This window comes from Aspergillus luchuensis, chromosome 5, assembly GCF_016861625.1.
Source record: "Aspergillus luchuensis IFO 4308 DNA, chromosome 5, nearly complete sequence".
In the NCBI taxonomy this organism is placed as follows: domain Eukaryota; kingdom Fungi; phylum Ascomycota; class Eurotiomycetes; order Eurotiales; family Aspergillaceae; genus Aspergillus; species Aspergillus luchuensis.
In genome coordinates, this window is record NC_054853.1 from 5,872,137 (window position 1) to 5,887,159 (window position 15,023).

General features: G+C 48.2%; 6 protein-coding genes across 6 annotated transcripts; 4 read left to right on the forward strand and 2 right to left on the reverse strand.

The window, feature by feature from the left end:
- Positions 1-871: 871 nt before the first annotated feature.
- Positions 872-1,265, forward strand: AKAW2_51923S (uncharacterized protein; the record flags this gene model as incomplete). The annotated part of the gene is made up of 2 exons (XM_041691906.1): positions 872-983; positions 1,051-1,265. 2 exons carry the CDS (start codon positions 872-874, stop codon positions 1,263-1,265), a joined length of 327 nt encoding a protein of 108 aa, XP_041545344.1.
- A 1,776-nt stretch (positions 1,266-3,041) lies between these two features.
- Positions 3,042-5,158, forward strand: AKAW2_51924S (cytochrome P450; the record flags this gene model as incomplete). Its single annotated transcript, XM_041691907.1, has 6 exons — positions 3,042-3,538; positions 3,617-3,810; positions 3,879-3,919; positions 3,987-4,290; positions 4,356-4,566; positions 4,627-5,158. The coding sequence occupies 6 exons, from the start codon at positions 3,042-3,044 to the stop codon at positions 5,156-5,158; spliced, it is 1,779 nt and encodes a 592-aa protein (XP_041545345.1).
- Positions 5,159-6,101: 943 nt separating this feature from the next.
- AKAW2_51925A (MBL fold metallo-hydrolase) lies at positions 6,102-7,311 on the reverse strand (the record flags this gene model as incomplete). The annotated part of the gene is made up of 4 exons (XM_041691908.1): positions 6,102-6,363; positions 6,492-6,839; positions 6,907-7,046; positions 7,111-7,311. 4 exons carry the CDS (start codon positions 7,309-7,311, stop codon positions 6,102-6,104), a joined length of 951 nt encoding a protein of 316 aa, XP_041545346.1.
- Positions 7,312-7,680: 369 nt separating this feature from the next.
- Positions 7,681-7,887, reverse strand: AKAW2_51926A (uncharacterized protein; the record flags this gene model as incomplete). Its single annotated transcript, XM_041691909.1, has 1 exon — positions 7,681-7,887. The coding sequence occupies one exon, from the start codon at positions 7,885-7,887 to the stop codon at positions 7,681-7,683; it is 207 nt and encodes a 68-aa protein (XP_041545347.1).
- A 1,172-nt stretch (positions 7,888-9,059) lies between these two features.
- Positions 9,060-9,481, forward strand: AKAW2_51927S (uncharacterized protein; the record flags this gene model as incomplete). The annotated part of the gene is made up of 2 exons (XM_041691910.1): positions 9,060-9,116; positions 9,185-9,481. The coding sequence occupies 2 exons, from the start codon at positions 9,060-9,062 to the stop codon at positions 9,479-9,481; spliced, it is 354 nt and encodes a 117-aa protein (XP_041545348.1).
- A 2,878-nt stretch (positions 9,482-12,359) lies between these two features.
- AKAW2_51928S (oxidase ustYa family protein) lies at positions 12,360-12,938 on the forward strand (the record flags this gene model as incomplete). Its single annotated transcript, XM_041691911.1, has 1 exon — positions 12,360-12,938. The coding sequence occupies one exon, from the start codon at positions 12,360-12,362 to the stop codon at positions 12,936-12,938; it is 579 nt and encodes a 192-aa protein (XP_041545349.1).
- Between the last annotated feature and the right edge of the window lie 2,085 nt (positions 12,939-15,023).

Below are 15,023 nucleotides of genomic sequence, written 5' to 3' on the forward strand. Positions count from 1 at the left end.
TGGTGATCAGCTGGTTTATTTTTTTCAACCCCCATTGCTTTTCCGCACATAGCTTCGGATCTACCATCGCCTCAAAGCAGCGAACTGACCCTACAGACCAAGATGTATCAAGCCGAGGACTTTCTAATGCCTATAGTAACAAATACGGTCAACTTCGTGGATGGAAGCTTCCTGTGAATCTTCCCGGCTTTGCAGAGATGGATCTTGCCCTCCAGCAGGCTTGCCCGATGCAAGAAGCACAGCTATCACACGTAAGGCCAAACTCAAACGAGACGCTTCGGACCGACAGTGACCAACCCAACCTCATCTTTCTCCTTCTCCGCCCGTCTCTCTAGCTGCTGCCGCAATAGACACATAGTAACTAGAATAACTTCCTTATATCCCGTGCACAATAGTAGCTAAAATGATAAGTAGTAGCAGCTATTCAGAAACCCAGTGAAATGTACAGTTCCTTGATATTAATGAGCGAATTAGTTAACTACTGCTTCGAAGCATGCGATGTTTTTTAGTATAACAAATTAGTTTGCATGGACGATCAGACAACACTTATATATTAACTACATCGGGATTTGAGTGGCAACGATCAGTTATTGGCATTCCTAGGGACATGTGCCCTGCAAGAACCTACTAGTTAGTGTGATTCAACATGCATCGGGATTTGTGAGGATGATTGAAATGGGATAGGGGGTTCAATACTGCTCTCGTCAACACTACATCTGTTAGGTCTACTGAAAGGTATATATAACCCCTGCTCTTCCGGCTTCAACAGTAATTCATTACCACAAACAATCCTCTCTCCTCATCTCAAAAGTCCTCTTCCAAAGAAAACAAGTCTCCAAAATCTTTCTACCAATCCTCTCAATCACCAAAAATGAAGCTTGTCTCTACTCTCGTCACCGGTGCCTTTGCCTTGGCTGTCTCTGTCCAGGCAGGAGACTGCACTGCTGGAATGAATTACTGCGCAGATGTTTTGGAAGATATCAGTATGACTGCCTTACAATTATTCTCTGATAAAAACTACACGTGCTAAGCTGTGACTTCCTTAAATAGATTACCAGAAATACTCCAGTCAGATCCTGGCTGCCAAATACTCTAGTGTGGGCAGTGGCGCCGTCGATGTTGTGAATTATCTTAATCCGCTCAGTCCGGCTGGATTCCTGTTTCACTGTGAGGCCAATGGCGATATCACTCTCCAGGAAATTTGTGCAGTTGGTTGTGTTAATGCGGGCGCTGGGAACAACGATTACTGCAGATGGGGGGTGTGAGGAGATATAGCTGTGGTTGTGGGGTTGTACCGGTCCTAGAAACACAGGATAGCTCCATCTTCATTGTTCTTAGCAATTTCGCGCCAGGAGCCTTAGAATAAACCTAGGTCTCAGAGAGATTGGGGTCAGTGTCAAACCCCGGTGTCTCTACCCTTCAGTATTGCAGTACTTCATATTCAAAATAAGTTCATTGCAGGATAGTGAACAGTAAAGAACATCAGTAAATGTAGACCACGCCAATGTCGGTTTACTGTTTGTTACCCAGACAGGAAACGTAAATAACCAGGAAATATAGTCTTTCAATAATGATACTATTATATTTTAGAAATAGTACTATAGAACCTCAAGATCTCATTCAACCAGAAAACATAATCAAATCAGAAGACCTTGTCAAACCATCGGACCTTATAGAACAATAAATTATGACACCATTTCGGTCTTAGTGACTCAATTCGGCTTCCCGTACCCACCTACTTGACTGGCTTCGCGATCATTAGCAACGCATCCAAGTAGTAAACTCTCCAAAACACTATATTATTCAAACCCGAATTTTAACCAGTACATACGACCACAGGGTGTGGAAAACAGGGCTTCCCGTCCGCTCAGCCGTACTTAAGCCACACGCCGGGAGGTTAGTAGTTGGGTGGGTGACCACCAGCGAATCCCTTCTGTTGTATGTTTTTCTCTTTTTATTATTCTTGCTTGTTTCAATACTATATCCTAAAAGCCCTACTACTCCTGCTACTATGCACTAGTAGTATACGATGCGGAGCGACGTGTACATCACTAGGATCTCTCTGTATTGTTCAAAGTCATCATCGGGTATAAATATTGACCGAGACCCTAGCCGACTGATGTATGTATTGTACAGAGTCTCGAATGTGACAGATAGGGTGCTCTTTCGCCGGTTGCCGGTGACTACGATAATTCAACTCCGCTTACTATAATCATGTACTGGAATAGTCACTTTCGCACTTCCCGCACAGCACATAGAGAGGGTGAGGTATTCTTGGTATCCACCCCACATACGTTCGGGAAGCCTTCTCTTGGCATTCACCCCGCATAGATGAATGCTCTTAGCATACTACAGTCTAGATGTCCTTGGCAAGAGCAGGCTTGTCGGTGAACCCTCATGAGCAGCTATTCCTGCCAAAGGTGAATTTCGGCACTGGGGTGGGTATCAAGGGTATTGAGTTCACACGTTTGTGGTCCGCATGGGGTGCATTGGACAAGCAACCCTAAATCAGGCCGATTGGGGCCTTTAAGGCAATTAGGGCAACCTAGAGAGGCATATAGAGTAGGGTTCTGCCTTTAAAGTATTCTTATTGGTTCTGCTAGTTATAAGATAAGTAAGCAAGATACAAAGTCGAATTTCAGCATGTATATCGCAGTGGGCGGGACACCGCATGTATATCGCAGGTTCTTCCACCACTGGACGTCGTGCGCCATGACGACCTTTAACTCGGTCCCCTCTCGCGCGATGGGATCACTGGGGGACAGAAAGTAACGTTCGGGCAGAGTGATCTGACCGCTGTCAATGGGGTGAACGACGACGTAGATCTGGTCCCTCCGAGGGGGTGGCAGGCAGCTGGGTGCTCCCCCGGTCTCCATGTTCACGTGAACAGCGGCGGGCTTCGCGGTTGTATTGAGACGATGGGGCCCCAATTATCTTTTCCGCGCGTTTGAAGGGCATTCGACCTCGGTGGATTTGAAGGGTGTGAGTGTCGGTGTAGTGTTTCGAGTAACACCCGGGTGCGGTAAAAGAGTGGACTATTCATGTGGGGTGAGAAAGCTTGGGTTTCCCCAGCCTCCCTCCGTCTGCCTCACTCCTCCACTGCATTTCAAATAGCCCTACCCCGCCAGGTTGACAAGTTCTGTTGCCGCACAGCCGTCAAAAAGCCACTCCTGTACACCACTCAATTAACTGTCCGATTCCCTCGTCTGGCACCAATGGCTCTTATTACTGTCACGATTCTCGCTGTCACTACAGTGTTCTTGATCCTGCGAGTCGGAAAGGCACGGAAACTGCCCCAAGGGCTCCGGGAGGTGCCTGTTGCTGGGAATGTCACTGACATGGGGGCATATCCCCAACAACAACTCCGCAAATGGGCCGCCGAGTACGGCGAACTGTTCCAGGTGCGCTTCGGGCGCCAGGTTTGGATCTATGCAAATAGTCCATCGGCAGTGAAAGAGATTTTCGACAAGCAGTCCCAGCACACTTCCTCACGCGCACCGAGCCCCGTAGTATCTGATTTGCTCTCCGGCGGGATGAGGTGAGTAAGGAGAGAAAGACGCGTCTTGTCCAAGAAACGCCATGCAGTCCACTAACTAGGATTTACGCAAGTCTTCAGGTTCCTTCTTATGCCCTACTCGGCAGAGTGGCGGCGGCTTCGTGCCATCGTGCACAAACTTCTGACCCCGAAAGCATCCAACGAATTCATTCCGTCGCAGGAGTTTGAGGCCAAGCAGCTGCTGTGGGATATCCTGACAGACAACGACAGTCAGAAGAATTTCTACATGCATATTCGACGGTATACGACCTCGGGTACGTGGGCAGTCCCTGTTGCGCCGTCAAAATCCCCGGTCGTCCGGTGCTAATTTTCTCGAAACCAGTGGTGATGACATCGACCTACGGACGCCGCGTCCCAGTATGGGTAAGTGTTTTGTTTTATTCACTCCCTCCGGTCGAGGTCAGCGCTAACTCCTGCACCATTCCTTTAGGAATGCGAAGACATCCGCGAGATTTACGGGTTGATGCAGGAGTTCAGCGAATTTGCCACGCCCGGAAAATACCTAGCCGAGACCTTCCAGGTGCTGGCATACCTTCCCCAGTGGATGCAGTGGTGGAGAAAGGCCGCCCTCCGGTCCTTCAACCGACAGGCGGTCATCTGGATGAAATACTGGAACCGTCTCCGGACGCAGATGGAGAAGAACCAAGCCCCGGATTGTTTTGTGAAGCAGTTCATCAACACTGACTATAAAAAAATGGGTATCAGCGAGCTGCAAGCCAGCTTTGTTGCCGGAAGTATGTTCTAATCATGCATTTCTCGGCCCCTTGCCGACGGGTGGACTAATGATGTTTCTCTGCAGCAATGATTGAGGCAGGTTCCGAGACGACCTCCTCCGCGCTCAACTCCTGTGTCAAGTACTTGGCGGCTTACCCGGAAGCCCAGGCGAAAGCCTTCGCGGAACTCCGCCGTGTGGTGGGTGAGGACCGCCTCCCTAGCTTTCGCGATGAGGCGGAGCTGCCCTACATCCGTGCTTGTGTGAAGGAAATTCTGCGAATCCGCCCGGTCACCACGTATATCACCCCAAGCACCCTGATGTTTATCGCATACTGACTCGTCCCCTCTACTCACAGCCTGGGCTCTCCCCACTACACCTCGGCGGACGTTGTGTATAAAGATTGGTTTATCCCCGCCAACACCACCGTTGCTATCAATCAACACGCGCTACACTTCGATCCGGCGCGCTACGAGAACCCAGACGACTTTGTGCCGGACCGGTATCTCCAGCACCCCCTCAAGGCGGGGGCATACGCTGCTCACGCCGACCCGTACGCCCGCGATCATTTCGACTTTGGCGCAGGCCGCCGCATCTGCCCCGGCATGCACTTGGCCGAGAACAGCCTGTTCATCACCATAGCGTGCCTGGTATGGGCCTTTGAGATCCTCCCCCCGCTTACCGACGACGGGAAGATCGGATCTGTTGATGTGTCCGACGCCGCGTACGAGGAGGGGATGAACACTCTTCCCAAGCCCAGTGAGTTGCGATTCGTCCCGCGGAGTGAAAAGGTGGTGGGGTTGATCCGCAGGGAGTGGCAGCATGCTAAGCAGGAGGGCTATATGCTGGGTTTGGTCAAGGTGAATGCGCAAGGGATGGTGGTAGATTGAGTGTGGAATGTTTACTGTATATTGTGTATGTACAAATTCGTCTTGGGTGATATTATAAGTCTCTTGGGTCGAATGTGGTATCGCAACTAGAAATTCACCAGCATAGAGGTACTTGCATCCCTATATGAATTAGGGCTGTATCCCATGCAGTGCGGGGTTTCCCCAGCTGGCCTCATATGTTAGCTTCGAGAACTTCTCCCTAAGGATAATGTGGTGGGGTGGGGTTGTTTCCATTCACCTGGGACGCTGGACATAAATTACCTCCCTCCGCATTTTCATAAAGGGTGTAGAATATGGGGCTTATTCCTGTTATTTGTATCTTCTTTCGTCACCTCTGCACATCAGTTCCCGAGTGGTTTACTCTTTTTCCTTTCAATTCATCATTTGGGGCGTTTCCATCAATGATCTCTCTATACGTGCGGGGCTTCATGAGATCTATTGGCTTGCTGCTTAGGAGTGTCTGGATGCTTTGCGTGGCTTCCTGCAGAATTTGGGAGACGAGAAGAAGGGAAGGAGCAAGAAGGACTTGTGCTGCCGTGCTAGTCAATGTCAATCACACAGTGATAATAAAACATAGGTTTACTGATGAAGAGCGACTCAACGTTTCCGCCAGGGCTTGTTCCAATGCGGAGGCGAGATTTGTTGGCGAAGCAGAAGGGATTCCTTACGATTTCTCGTGGCTCTCTCCTCCTGATATAACTACTATCGTGTTGCTGACTGATAATACTAAGATCTGTGTAGATTCAACGCGTTACTGATGGTCTATTATATCGCACCTTTGAGACTCCATATTACGCTATGGTATAGATCTGTGCAACTGTGCTGTTGGGAAGGATCCTCCGCGCTAACCTCACTGGGGTTCTGTAATATCTGGACCTGTGAGAATCATTTCAGAATGAATACATCGATTTCAAGTTGAAGACATAAATAAGACCAATGGGGACTAGATAGGCCTCTGCTCGCGAATGGCAGCACCCATTCCGTCCAGACCCTCCTCGTCAAGCAATGACAATAGCACCGTATCCTGCCTATCCTCGATAAAGGAGGTGTCGTGCGCCAGCGCAACATGCACCCCTCGGTGCGTCTCCAGATACCGCACACGGGCTACCGTGTCCCGCGCCGCGTCGAGGTCGGTGTGCAAGCAGAAATGGGTGCCTCCGGGGAGCGGGAAGCGGGCGAAGTCTTTGACCCCGTCCAGGAGAGCCCTAGATAGAGTTCCAAACGTAACAGTGAGCACAATTTTTCATTTTTCGTCTTGTCTCTCGTGCACCTCCTATTCCCCCCATGCACTCGCATCTTCGCTGTTGGTAGAAGGCAAGAAAAGGGGTCATACCGTGAGTGACAGCAATCTGACCCCAGCAGGATCCAGTCTCCAGACGCCAGCCGGGCGCATGCGCACAGGTTCCCAGGCATGTGGCCCGGGGCCTGGATGATCCATAGGCTACCATCGCCTAGGAAGTCCAATGCATGGGGAAAAGGTCCGAAGGGCATCCAAGGGCCCAGAAAGGTTTGCCACCTCTCGGTCGCGCGGTCCTCCGGGTCGAAAAATCGGCCGTCCCAGAAGGAGGTCGGGTCGGCCAAGTGTCCCGGCGTACAGAACTCGCGCGTCCCCGGTCCGAAGCAGGCGACTGCGTTGCGGAACGTGCGGCTGATGGGACGGCAGTGATCGAAGTGAGCGTGACTGTGAGAAGATGGGTCAGTTAGTCCAGGGCTGCTGCCGATGCCTCGCAAGGAAAGTCCCTCCGCACCTGAAAATGATGGTATCAATCTGATCCGGTGACACTCCGCTACGATGTTGAATCTGATCTGAGATTGACTTGCTGGGCGCCTGGAACTGGGCCTCGACGAAGGGGCCTTCTGCGACTGCGGGCGGATAGTCATCAGGGTCCTGGATGTGCCTCTATTGGTGAGTAAACAGTCCTCATACCCACGCCATATTACGGGTGACGCACCGACGAGAACCCGAGGTCCCAGATGATATGTCTCTGCTGGCCCGGATGGTAAATGTAGAAGGCCCAGTTATACATTCTGAACTCCACAGCTGGCTCACCGGCATGGAGTTTGTGATAATGTGCTGTCATACTGCCGCCGTTTAAGAGCTTCACGTCAACGAAAGCGGCTGTCTCGGGAAGCTCCCGGTCGATGTCGGACATACTGCTCCTGCGGTGTGGTTGTTTTCATTGTTGTTATATGTGTAGAATTATCCACCAAGAAATTAAAAGGGAAGATGGAATATAGTGAGATGGTGGCTCAGGTATCCAGTCGTCAGTTCATACGAGGCTCTGCAGAACTTATGGTGTGGGGGTTGTTGCAGGGATGTGATGTGGTGGATCTCCGAACGTCGGTCCCCCGCACTATACCCCGCGAAGCAATCATTATAAATTCGGCTAGACTGCTTTTACAATACGCGGATGGCTCGAGCAGAAATAGTACTACAACAGAAATAGTACTACACACCAAAATAAAACGCTCGGGATCTGTCTGGCCGCAATCACCCCGGTTTACTCGTCGAGGTAAAGCTGTCAAACGTCGGCGGCGTTGGGAACGATGGAGATGACCGTCGGCGCCTGCTCCACGGCTTCTCGAGCAGAGTCAACCACCACCACCGCGCTGGTCCCCTCCATCTCGATCTGGAACCGCTCACATGAGCTGCGAAAGACATCAAAGATGTACAGCCGCCCTGTTGACGGCATGCTCTTGCGCACATTCTGGGCCATGGCGTACCCCATGGCACTTAGGCCTGAAGACTCACCGCGGTTAGCAGCGGCCACGACGACGGGCAACCCTAAGCAATCTAACTCAGGCGGGGCAAGGAAGGGATGTAACTAATAAGGCGATGTTCTCTGTGGTGTCTGTGGTCATCTTTCAACAGTTGATAACAGTTGATAACAGTTGATAACAGTTGATCCATGAATTTCTTTTTTATTAGTTTGACTGCCTGTATTGCCTGTTATACAGGATCTGGGACCATATTACTGGACATAAGCCACGGTCCCGAAATTCCACACAGTTGGGGTCTAGGGGAAGGAGAGAGGCGAAGGCGTTCTCCACCAGGGCCTTGGTGAAATGGAACGATGGTAATGTCACATTAGAACGTCGTGGTTTTATTCGGCGCATTGCCAACGGCAACAGTTTTAACGGAGATCGGATGATCTACCTGAAAGCTAAAGAGCTAGAAAATGCTTTCTGGGGGCATGATGTCGAGTAATACTGGGACCAGAGCAGTTCCGACAAGACCTATGATAGCTCATCAGATGATGCTCCGAGGCGCCGAACCCGTACTTCCCAGCGGAAAAATCCTTCCGGCAGGTACAGACGCGGTACTCGGCCGGTTGACATGGAGCGAACAGACAGCGATACGGATTCTGGCTCGTCTATATCAAGCCTCGATCGTCCACAAAGACGTCATAGGAGAAAAGAATCCGAACCATCGACGAGAACCCCAGATGCGGAAATACGTTCCTTGGAGAAAAAGCTCCAGCGACTCAAGGTCCAACAGCGGGACAAGGGACATAAGCAACGAGTCACTTCACGCAGTCAGCGTAAGAAGAGACGCCGCTAAGCTAGTTGGCTTTTGACGAACGCTTATCGGCTCCATGATTTGTTGTTTTGGTGATTTGATTGCCTGTATTGTGTCGCATTCTTGCTTGGCTTGACCGGGAGATGTCGCAGATAATTGCTGTCTTATTGTGTTGGAGAGCGGGCGCTTGCTAATCATCATAAGCGCGAAGTGTCATCCAGTGAGGCAGCAACAAATTTAAGTTCACTGGTTCATTGTTAAGCTGTGAGCATCTACACCACCACCACCCCTCGCAAACCCACCATTTACCAGGTAACCACATTACCATCTCATTCTCCCCAATTCCATATCCCTGCCCAACACAAACATAAAAGCCCGCTCATGGCGACCTCCGACCACTCCAAAATATCGCAGGATGCTCAAAAAATCTTTAACTCGGTATGAAATCACTCTCGGATCCACGGCTTTTCAACGTTTTCATACTGGTCATGCTAACTTTGTTATAGGATCCCAGTCTGTTCCTGCAAGATAAAACGTTGACAGGACGGGGTAGCCATTCGCCCTCAATGAAAGACAATAAACAGTCCCAGTCCGTATATGAGCTATGGGAAGGGGTACATCACGGGTTAGAATGCCAGAAGCCCATATTTGACGATTCTCTACAACGGGGTGGGGATATTGATCCCGCTTTCGTAGATTTTCGCGGCTCGCATGATCGGCGAAAAGCGCAGCGACTGCCTCACCACAGGGATTTGGGTTTGAATTCACTATGCTGCTTATTTGATACGACCAGAGGTCTATAATAGCGGACACATAGCTCTGTACAGCACACTTCCCCAGAGTACGGATAATTGGCTCGCCTTCTTCTGTTGTATAGGGCTTCTTATACCAGCAGGATCGAACTTCACTGTTGAGTACTTCCTCTTTGAGGAACAAAACGAGTTTATGTTCTGTGACCAGTTCGCCGTCTGGAAATTCAATGTGTTTAGTTAGCCCAGTCGATCGATTCTTTCTGCTTTGGATTGTATGACTTGGAGGTGTTCTCAGGGCGGTTAGTTCGTGATAAAATCAATGCCTCTTCGCCGTATGAGGTAACTGCCTTGCGATAGCCGCATGAGGTCTACTATACCGGCCATTTCTGACGACGCAGCGCCAGCACATGAGGGAGAAGAAGGAGGATGTGGCCGTTTCCGAGCCATACTAAATTAGTTATTGTGTCCAGGGGGCTAGCTCACGGGGTAATTAATTGTCGCAGAGATATCGCTGAAAGAACACGATCCTAAGTGATAAATAGATGAAGACGCGCATACTATCCTGACGCGTGGATGGTGCGGGGGAAGGTAGAAGAAGGAATGGGAAATCAACAACTGCAAGGCCGGAATGCCGGGCCCCGCACCCCAGGGTATGTTAAGCATATTTGGGAGGAGGGAGGTTACACCATAGTAACCCACGTAATCACCCACCGCGCCGGCCCCCCATATACGTCCTATAATATACGCGGGGCCTTTAACATTTGAAGGGAGGGTTTATAACTTACCTGCCGTTAAGTTATTTATCATTCTTTTTGCTGGGCAAGAACTTGTTAATTTTGCTCTTCTATCCCTCCTGCAATTTTAAGTCAGTTAGCCTAACATTAGAAAGAGACGTTACATCCCAGTCACGGTAAGCGAAACTAAACAAATGTGTCATAGAAAGTGGTGTGGTGACGTATCGAATGTTTAGGAACCTACTACGTACGCTGAAAGCCACTCCATTCTGTAGGCCACTTATAACAGTTTATTACAAATCTACTCTACTTTTGAGGATATAGTGATTCACAATTAAGATATAAATAAGTTCCTTCGGCCGGATAGCTGTTGTAGTGTCTACATGAACCAAAAGTCATCTTGGTTTTCCAATAATTGTTAAGTCCTTTATTAATTTATCATGGAACCCTCCCAGTATGTGGAATTCGTATCCCAACATTATTCTTTGTACAGTCTATGATAGCCTTGACTGTATCCTGGTCTAACTATTGCAAACGTCATAGGAATATGGAGCCAAAACCCCGTACAACACCAGGGGTGAAGGCAGCGTCGGTGTGTTTTGAGGAAGACTGCTGAAGCATCAATAGTACTATGCCGTTTCCTGAGTGAAATCTGAGAATTCCTTTGTTTCTATGGTTTACGTAAAGTTGTCTCGATAGGGCTTTTTGTCCCTGTATGGTTTTCCCCATATCTTTGCGCAAATGCAGAGACAATCCAAAGTCATTACAAATTTATATTAGTTCCAGCTCAGTTGCAGACAATTTGCTGTATCATTTCGTGCACACTTGAGTATAATCCCAATGTGCCCTTACCCGTGCGAATTACTCGTCGCGCTTTTCTCTCCTTTGCATGTATAACCCATAGTCCTAGAGAGGTTGCTTCACGCGGGCAACTTACTCGCCCATACCAAGCTCAATTTTAATAAGTCGCTAGAATATACATGTATCATTCTTATCAAGTTCCGTAACACAACGTTAATAGGCTCGCCCTAACCATGGACATACCTAGAATTAGATAATAACAGAAATCGCACTTAGTAATACTAGGCTCTTAACACGTAGTAAAGACATCATTTTAAATATCAATGATATAACACTACCGGTTGCGGTTATTGTTTGCTTACAATAGAAGTCAATCTTAGCACCAAGAACTGGACTATGGATTCAATTGAAGATTACCTGTACAAAGGTAATAAGTCCATGATATCATTAGATGACTTAAATTGTTGCTAGATACATCGATTAAACCAGCCGCAAACGAATCTGGCCCTACCTACTTTATGTGTTTCAACCATTACATGACATCTAGATTGAACAACTTGGCCGATCCTGTTCTAGATGGCTGGTCAGAAAAGTGTATGTTGTCACCAGAGTAGTCTGTTCCATTGAAAACAAATTACACTGGGAAATTCTGTGATGTAATAGATAATTTCCTCCGGAAAAGGTTCGATGTATCTATACGCCTTTAGCTGAGTGGATGCAGCGCTGAAATTGGATATAAATTCGAGCCTGACCCTTCACCTTCACATCTTCGCAATATTCAACTCGCTTGTCTATGAAGTACTTCGTATCAGAATGATAGGATAATATTGACGACAAACAAGGCAGTATCGGGCCCACTTACGATTTGCAAACTGATTTCTATAAATATAGCAGGGAGGTAACCCTAGTGAGCTCCGAAACATAAACGACCAAAGGTCCCGTTTTAACCCTTCAAGAAAGGGCAACCCGGATTTTTTTTTCTACAACCCCAATCCCCAATATGGTATACCCTGATCGAAAACGATATCTGGATCTTCCGCTCTCCGAGGAGGATCTGGATACGAAGAATACTCGCTCGTCGTTCTCCTCCGCAGCATCAGCAAGATACAGTTACGGCAGAACATCACATATCCCCTCGACAATTCACCGGATGCGGTGGACGATTGTAAACGCCATATTGTTCATATCAGGTCTCTTCTTCTGGTTTTCTCCATTGTCGAAGAACATGGCGCTACGCCGACTCAGCGATCAAGATAAATGGAAGGCTACCTCGGCTTACTGTAAGTTGTTATTACATACTCCTTGGTCGCGATACAGTGTGAGTCCAAAAAAGCCATGCTAACTAATTCAACCAATAGCACCAATCTTAGAACGCCTTGATATCCCCAAAAAAAATGATTACTTCAAATAGCACATTCTACGACCACGAACCCCTCCCTATTCTGCGTGTCCCCACTGGCCCCGAAGCCGACGCCGAGTGGAATCGAATCGGCGGCAACACAAAACTCCGTCCGATTGTTATATCATCCGCCGAAGTCCGCAAGATGGGAAAAGACCCAGCCAGGGCTGTTAAGATCCCAGAGGAACTCGGATACGGCTCAGACGCATACATCGCGTGGACCGAAGTGTTCCACCTTCTTCATTGTGTCGATATCCTACGACAGCATGTCTACAGTGACTACTATGCATCGGGACTACATGGTGAATCTCACTTGGACCACCATTCGCATGCGTCGCACTGTCTGGAGGTTCTGGCAGAGAGCATCAAGTGCACTGGTAATACGGATCCGATCTTGTTTGCTTGGGTTGAAGGGACACCATGGCCATCGCCTGAGTTTAGTACGCAGCATACGTGTCGAGATTTTGAGACTGTGCTGGATTACGTGAATAATAATGGGATTCCGGAGGATGTTTTCAATGCGATGACGGGGCCGCCGCCAGGTTATGTGCCGATTCCAGAGTTCGATATCTGAAGGGTGATGGCCTACTCAGGTTCTCTATTGATACTAAGGACATCGGAGGATGTACGTGAAGTCGAGGTAGTATGATCCCATTGTCTGTAAACTATTATAGGATAAAATATGCGCACTGCGCGGGAAATGTAATGATCAGGAGTTCAGGCCCTTAATAGGCCGATACATTTCTTTTTCTTCTATAAAGTATTCAAGTAGAAGCTGACCAAATATGTTGTTATTGGCCCATGATAATAGTGTATACAGCTCTAAATCATATAGTAGTGTAGATACAAATCATTTGACAGAACCAACTCAGAGAAAAGTGTTGGGACGCTTGAACTCGGTGGCAGACGGTCTGCAGCTACCTGAAATATGCAACTAGACCTCGCCAAACGCGGGTTTGGGTTGGGTTTTCAATTTCCTTTGGAGTAAGGTAAGATTGATTCTTCTTAGTTTTCTTTTTAAAAGTTATCTCGTACAGAGGCAGGGTGCCTTATATATATAACCATTCCCAATCCCTGTCGCAAGGTTCAGCGACCATGATACTCAACAGTCAAAACCCGCGTTGGGTTGCCCGTGGGCGGGTAAAGAAATTGAAAACCCAACCCAATCCCGCGTTTGGCGAGTGTTAAGATAAGTGATAGTAAGGTTGATCCTTTATTTGTTGGCTTAAAGAGTTATCTTTACAGGGGTAGGATATCTCATATATATCTGTTCTCAATCCCTGCCATAAGGTCCAGCCACCGTCATACTCAACAGCGAGGTCTAAAGTTAACCAGTTCTGGGGGTTCTACTGTAATGTTAGCCACAGTCTGCAAAAAGGAAATTCGGCGTATTAGACGCACCTCGCTGTCCCCTGACTCTCGCCATGTGATTATCTTGAAGTCGTCCCCGCCTTTCACCACACTTTCTGGCCTATGATAGGAGCGGCTCTGGGTCGCCTGCGACAAGACCGTATAGAGACCATACGAGTCTGTTGGCTCCGAGCTGAACTCGGGATCGTGTGGGTCTTGCGAGTGCTGAACATACAAGGATCAGGCTGAAGGACAAGTCTCTTCCGGATAGGGCAGGACTCGGCCTCGTGTGAGGACGCGGATCAACTTGCCAAAGGTAGTGTCCCGAAATAGTTCCATTGCGCATGTGCCGATGATAGGGCTACATATGGTTTCCAAGGCATACTTTATACTCAGCACCGACAGTCTGGTACCTTCGCTCTGGTAATGCGATGGCGTGTGGAATGCCGGAAATGCGCTAAATCCGTCAACTCCGCAGCTTATTCCGCCCGGCCCAACCATGGTTCGATCTACATATCCACCATATCGCTTCCTCCCTGCCAATAGGGTTATTCTTCCACTATTGATTCCCTCGAAGTCTAAACCTCAAATAGTGGACGATCAAACCTTCGACAGAACCTTGAATTGACTTTTTCCGAGTTGTTGCTGCAATCTTGGACATGGAATATAGTGGATCTTTTGGTAATGGAGGACAGAGATACACTATTCACTGATTTAAGTACTTAGGCTATTGGAGAACACTTCCATTACTATGTCGCAGTAGAAGGGTTTGAGGCACGTTCTAAGCAGCGTTACTGCACCACTTCGGGAGTTGCTCTCTGAAAATGACTAGAGGTAATACTAATTTGGGAACACAGGAAGGGAAAAAGGGAATTTCAATTAGCTTGTGTTCAATTTAAATTTATCTAAGGCTATCAAGTCCTATACAGAAGAATGACCTTTTACCGGCAGCTCTCCAGTCCTTGTCTTCTTCCTCTATTAACCGCTTAATTAGAGTGGTAAATCTCTAGCCTAATAACATTTAGATAACTGTGTGATAGGATTTATGTGATAGGATCTACTTGTCAGGGTAGAAAGCCTGTTGACTAAGTAAGGAATCGGCCACTGAACGACATAGATTCGTCTAATAATGACAAAGGTAGCCTATATCTACGAAATAGACTGATCCTTGAAGGATCAAGGATCAGTGGCCCCGGCAAAGGAATTGGCACCTTATAGGTGTCGGCGGGCTGTAGAATCGCTATCGATGATCTCATGACTCTCAGAACCACTATAATACGTCATCCCGATGATTTTACTCCCGATGGCT